This window comes from Phyllostomus hastatus, unplaced genomic scaffold (assembly GCF_019186645.2).
Source record: "Phyllostomus hastatus isolate PE091 unplaced genomic scaffold, TTU_PhHast_1.1 phas_scaffold_200, whole genome shotgun sequence".
Classification (NCBI taxonomy): domain Eukaryota; kingdom Metazoa; phylum Chordata; class Mammalia; order Chiroptera; family Phyllostomidae; genus Phyllostomus; species Phyllostomus hastatus.
Window position 1 is genome coordinate 977,402 of NW_025334016.1, and position 6,266 is coordinate 983,667.

The 6,266-nt window shown below is 42.6% G+C and overlaps 1 protein-coding gene across 1 annotated transcript; it reads right to left on the reverse strand.

Annotated features, from left to right (window-relative positions):
- Positions 1 to 3,613: 3,613 nt before the first annotated feature.
- Positions 3,614 to 4,601, reverse strand: LOC123832674 (melanoma-associated antigen B16-like). The gene is given in 2 exon segments (XM_045860421.1): positions 3,614 to 3,997; positions 3,999 to 4,601. Coding segments are annotated over 2 exon segments (987 nt in total).
- Between the last annotated feature and the right edge of the window lie 1,665 nt (positions 4,602 to 6,266).

Here is a 6,266-nt window from a genome sequence, read left to right on the forward strand (position 1 = left end):
GAGGAGGCCAAATTTCCTTGTGATTCTCGAAAGTTTTTGAGATTGTACTATGTGACAGTTGTTCACAAACACAGGCTCATGTCCACTTTTCTAAAGGATCCTGTAAAATATTGGCTGGGAAGGTTGACCTACTGCACCCTACCCCATAGCAGTTTTCTTCATTGACCTAAGCAGTAACTTGTAAAATCTGAATAGGATAAGAACTTTTCTTCTTCATTGAACCCAATGCCTGGAAAAAAATCTATGAGTTTCTGCCACCCTCGATGGTGAAAGACTAGTGTGGGTGCCATTAGGCACAAGGAAAAAGTAGCATTTCCCCTTGAACCAGTAGTTAGACAAGAGGCAATAGAAGGTCACTGAGTTATTTTTAAGCTTGCTGACCAAAAATGGCATGCCTGTCAAGAAACTATTTCAGCCCTGGAAAACCTCCAGGGATTTTAGGAAATTAATCCTCACTAGATGTTTCCCAAGCAATGATTTCCATGTTTTTGGATCTTTCTTATGGATCTATCACTTATGAGGGAGGCTTTGGTCCTTAACCACATAGGTAACCTCATATTTGTATGTGTTCAGTGGCCAATCTCAAAAACAAAACAAACACTGAAAAGAAAAGAAAAGGCTCATTACAATTCCAATGCAACTATCAAAGTAACTTGAAACTCTGCTCACCAGCTTCAACTTTGTGAGTTCTATGATCTGTCAGTGTATACTCACCAGGAATTAGGGGAAACCTTCTGAGAATGTGGAGGAAATGTCCAGGGAGTGGACATGTTTAAATGCCAATATCAAAGTTACTTTTTATGTGGAACAGGACCTTGCTACCTCAGGGGTACATGGTGAGTGATGGGGCCATGAGGGGAATTAGAAAGCTCACAGTCAGAAGGAGGGCAGTTGATTTTTTGTCCTGTTTCTACCACTGGATTCAAGGTGCAGCTTTCAGAGGAAGATTAGAGTCAGCCAGCAGATCAGGTTCCAGTTTGGATAAGAGTGTGCCCTGGGGAAGATCTGAGGGAGGGACACTATAATGTAGACAGAGCTGAAGTTAGACAAAATTTACCAGTCTCTAGGCAGAGCTTGCTCGCAAGGAAACCCAGGGCTCACAGTGGACATCCCTAGTTAAAGGAAGCCCACACACCATGGCTGAATTGCATTTCTTCTTTCAATCTTCCTTCCTTAAATCCGCCTTAAGTTCTTTGGCTATGACATCCTTGTTTTTATATCCTAAGGGGCATTAACAAATAATGAAAAGGGAAATAAATGAGGAGACTGAAGGTCTGACTCAGACTGGGAAGAGTGAAACAGAGTGGGCTGTGGATGAATTCAGAGAATAGTCCTAGTTCCAGCTCTGCCACACACAAGGCAAGTGAAATCAAGGACAAGCATAAGCTCTCTGGGCTTGAGGAACTTCATATCTGATTCTGATTGTGATAAACCCTGCCTTTCCAGAACTGTTGGAATGTGTTGAAGTCTATAAAGCACATGGCACAAGGTCTGGTGTTTTAAAACTTTAGTGGATCAGCAAGTTTCACTTTGATTGTGTTAATCCCCAATCCCACTACCCTCATCTGTATGTGTGTGAGTGAGTGGGTTTTCCAAATCTAGGTTTTCTTAGAAAACCTAAGTGCATAGGGCATAGTCAGAAAAAAGCGTTCCTCTGCAAGGAAACTTTGTAAAATCATCCCCTCAGAGTTTGTGTTCTTTAATTTGGGTGTGGGAATGTCCTCCCCAGCTGCATGGAAATCACATTTCCCAGAATTTGTGTCAAGGACCAGCTCCTCACTTCCCTCCCAGCTGCCCTTTATAAGGGATCAGAATATTTCACTACTAAATATGTCTCTTTGGTAAATTGCTTATTTTGAATTAAAGGTGCCTGAGAAACAACTCATGCAGGAGGGACACACTGATCCTCCTTTGTCCCCCTGAAAACAGAATATAAATCTCCCACGTGAAAGTTGTCCTTCCTATACCACAAAGACACAGGCATCCTTATCTGTGAAGAACCGGGATTTAGGACCTAGAAGGCTATACAAACAAACCTTGTTACTCCTTCACCAACTTACCCTAAACCCAAATTCCTTTACCTTACCAATTCTTCACAAATTGTTTCTTTACAATATATAAATGTTCCCCTCTTTAATCACTTCTTTGAGTCTCTTATATCTGTGTTACTCCCATACCTGCCTCCATAGTTCAGTTAGTTTCTCTCCCGCTAAATTTTATTAAGGGGATTCATAGGCAAGATACTAGAAGGCTAGTATTGAAAATTATTTTTCCCCTGTATCTTCCAGTGCAACACTCCTTCCCTTTTCCTTCATCTCTCCAAAACCAGGAATTTAGCCTTTTTAAAACATTTGCAAATTTACACTAAGTAAAGCTTACTTAAATTTTCCTTGGAATAAAGACAGCCCTGCCTATCCTAGGCAGTGGCACAGGGCCAGCCCAGTGGTTTAAGGGTGTGTAATCCCAAGGGAGTATCATCTCTCTTTCTCAGAAAATCCTTATACATGATGCATGTAAATGAAACAACTACTTTGTGTGCTGAATTACACTATAGTGGCACAGGAAGGCAGGACAACTTCCATTCCAGTAACAGGTAAGCATTTGTGTAGGATTTACTCGGGATCCAAAAGTAAGAGTTAACAGCTGGTATACACTCCAGACTTTGGGTTTCAACCCTGAGAGACACAATCTAGGTCTGCTCCCTGCTCACGATGCCCTCAGCCAGTTAATGTAAAATCACCTCCCACTGAAGGACTTGAAGTGTCCCAAAGCTCCACACTGTCAGACCTAAGTCTATTAACACTTAGTGTCATCTGAACTGTCCATCTACCCACTCACACCTTCCTTTTGCTTCTCCTTTGGATACTAGAAGATCACACCATGTTCTTAAAGGATTATTGCTTTTCTCTGTTATAATTCAATGAACAAGTCCTAATTCCTTAAACCCTAGCATTCCCAGTACTGGTGCAGTGTTTCCAAAAGGCAGGTGTTTAATGAAATCTTCAGGGATTAATGAGCCAGAGAGAATACAGTCTGATTTCTTAAGATTTATTTCTTGTACATTCTTGAGAAAGCTAGGAAAATACATGTACGTATCACTTAATTTTACACAACAAGAACTAAAAAGCTTAAGAAAGACAAGATTTGAGTATCAATTAGATTTGTGACTATTTTTCTCGATTGATCCCAACTTCTTAAAGCTCATTTCCTTTACCTATATAGGGACATGGCTATTGCAATGCCATGTTTTTTTTTCTTTCCAGATGACACCAAAAAGATGAATAGTTTCACATTTTGTTTTCAAAAACAACCAAGCTCTTACGACAAAAGGTTCTTAAAGCATTACATAAGGGAAATATCATTCATAAACTCGAGACTTTAAAACTAATTAAATCTCTATAAAAAAACAAATAATTTGAATAATACAGGTGTTACCAAACAAAAGAACTGATTTTCAAGTTACACATACCAAAGAGAGACACAGGCATGCACTGTGTTCCTTTCAACACTCTCACTGACCTAAATTCTATGAACATCAACTCCCTCTTCAAACAATGCACGAGGAAACTATCCTTGGCTTCCACAGGCATGGGAGGATCAGCCAAGTTTGGCCTTAGAACTGGGAGTGACCATGGTAATCAATAGCCACTGTGGCAATTCTTGCCTGAGATCTTTCCAGTTCTTCCTGGAATGCCTCCTCATACTGAGATGGGAAAGAACTTGGGTCAGACCCATAAACCTTGGCCAGATACGTTAGGACTTGCATCTTGGTGGTTTCAGCGTGGGTTCTTGGGCCCCACAGGAATTCAAATTGAGCAGGATCACTGTTGGCCACCTGCTGGTACTTCAGGTATTCCTCCTCCACGAAATGTTTGGTGATGAGACAACTGGGATCTCCAAAGATGGCATGCTTCTTCCCAGGATATAACTTCATCACACTCAGAATTTTCCAGATTTCCTCTTCAGTGGCACGGTTGCCATTCATGAAGATGGCCCCCCAGGAGAAGTATCAGGATGCCGGTCTTGGGCACGCCCTTTTCACCATGCAGCATCCCATCATAGGTGAGGCCCAATTTGATGACGATGGCATAGCAGTGGTGGATGGGATCGATTTCCTTCACATCCAGGCCAAAGATCATCTCCATGCGCTCAGAGGCTTGCAGTAATATGTCAGTGAAGTGGTCTTGATACTCTTCTCTGACAATTATCAACATTTCTGCCTTGGTTATTGGCTCTTTCATGTGATACTTGACCAGCAGGAAATCCACCAACAAAGCCACCCTATCATCTAGAGCATCTGTGAAAACTTCCTGTGAGGTGCTACCTTCCTCCTCCTGGCTACTGGACTCCTCACCAGATTTGCATGATGAGGTGGCTATGGTGACAATGGAGGAGGTGCAGAAACTCTGAGGACTCTCAGGACTACTGGGGATACCAGCAGCAGGAGCCTCATTCAAACTGCCAGGCATGGGAGGGTCGGAGGACAGACAGGCCCTCTCTACAGCCTCAGGTGCCTGTGCAGCCTCCAGGCCTTGGGTCTCACTGCAGCTCTGAAGGGGTTGGTTGGGTGTGGACTGTGGATTCTTCTGATTAAAAGCCATGATGAGCCTTGTAGGTGGTAGCAATCAGGAGTGTGAACAGGAAGGCAATGGGGAATCACTGCCTAAGGGAAAGAAGAAAGATGTGAGTGGCCTGAACTGCTAAGCTTAATGGTGGGGGCTCTAATAAAAGCCGCCTGTGATGGACCTCTGCAGAAAGCAGTGCTACACCTGACCTCCTGGTTGCTCTGTCCCCCTAGGACAAAAAGGAGGAATGCTCAATTCTCCTCAAGGTGCAGCCAGCCAAGCCAGGCTGAGAATTCTCAGGGGTGACAGTAGGCAGGTTAAGCAGGTATCACTGTGCCCAGTAGAGCCATTTGTGTTCTGGGAAGTATGGTCCCTTCAGTACCCACTCAGGATCATTACCAAAGGAATTCACTGGGCCTGTGCCATCTCTCCTATGCTAAATAAGGTTGTCTCCCCAAGACAAAGTCACACCTCCTTTCAGTCATTTCCCTGTCTCCCTATGGAAACCTGCACTGGCTATTCACCTTATCTACTGCTGATCTCAACCTGGCCATTTTGAGACCAAAACTACCATTTTCCTACACCCCAGTGTGTGAAATGAGGTGTTAAGACCAATAGTCATCCACAGAATCAAACAAAACAGAAACAGACTCATTGATACAGTGAACAGAGTGATGGTTGCCACAGGGGAGGCAGGTTGGGGCACAGGTGATAGGGAACAGGATTCAGAAGTACAGCTTGGTAGTTACAAAACTGCCATGGAAATGTACAGTATAGCATAGGGAATGTAGTCAGTAGTATTGTAATAACTGTGTAGGGTAACAGGTGGGTACTGGATACATCAAGGGGGACACTGTAAAGTATAGGATTGTCCAAACACAATGCAGGACACCGCAAACCAATACAAAATAATACTGATTATAAAATTTAATTGAAGTAAATAAAATAACTAAATGAGTAAAAAAAGGAAAGATGCTGGAATTTGGGTCAGAAGTGAGAGCAATGTGATGATAGAAACAGAGATTATAATGATGCTGCCACAGACAGAGGATGCCAGTAGCCTTTGGAAGCTGGAGGTGACAAAGAACAGATTCTCTCCTGGAGCCTCCAGAAGGAAGAAGCCCTGCAGACATGTTGGTTTGAGCCCAAGACTCATTTTGGACTTCTGATTTGTAAGCCACTAAATTTTTTGTTAATTTGTTAGAGCACCAATAAGAAACTAGTAACTGGTCATACTTTCTTACAACAGTTACAAAATACTTTCGAAAAATTTAAAAAATGCTGACTGTTATACAGACATGAAAGAAAGTGCGAGCTAGAGATTCTTTAACTTACGAGAAAAACAGGCAGATGTTTAAATGGTTCAGAAATGGGAGTCATGTAGAACCAACGAATTTGAAATAAGCAATGTTAAAATGAAAGTTCAAATGAGCCCAAAATTTATTTTTTCACTGAGGTAGTAATGATTTGCCAGATAGGACAGAATTTGCATATCTGACTCCTTCTATGAAAGGTGGTGGTAGGGATGAAAAAATCTGTCAGAGGGCTCAGGCATGAGCTGACGTGTAGAGAGTCTTCACTGGAGGATGTGGTCCTTTTGAAGCTGCTCCCCAATGCCAACCCCACAACAGCCAAGAATCTCAATGGAGAGTGCTAGTGAGCAGCAGCTATCTACAGCAAGTGGTCCACTGCATGGCAAAG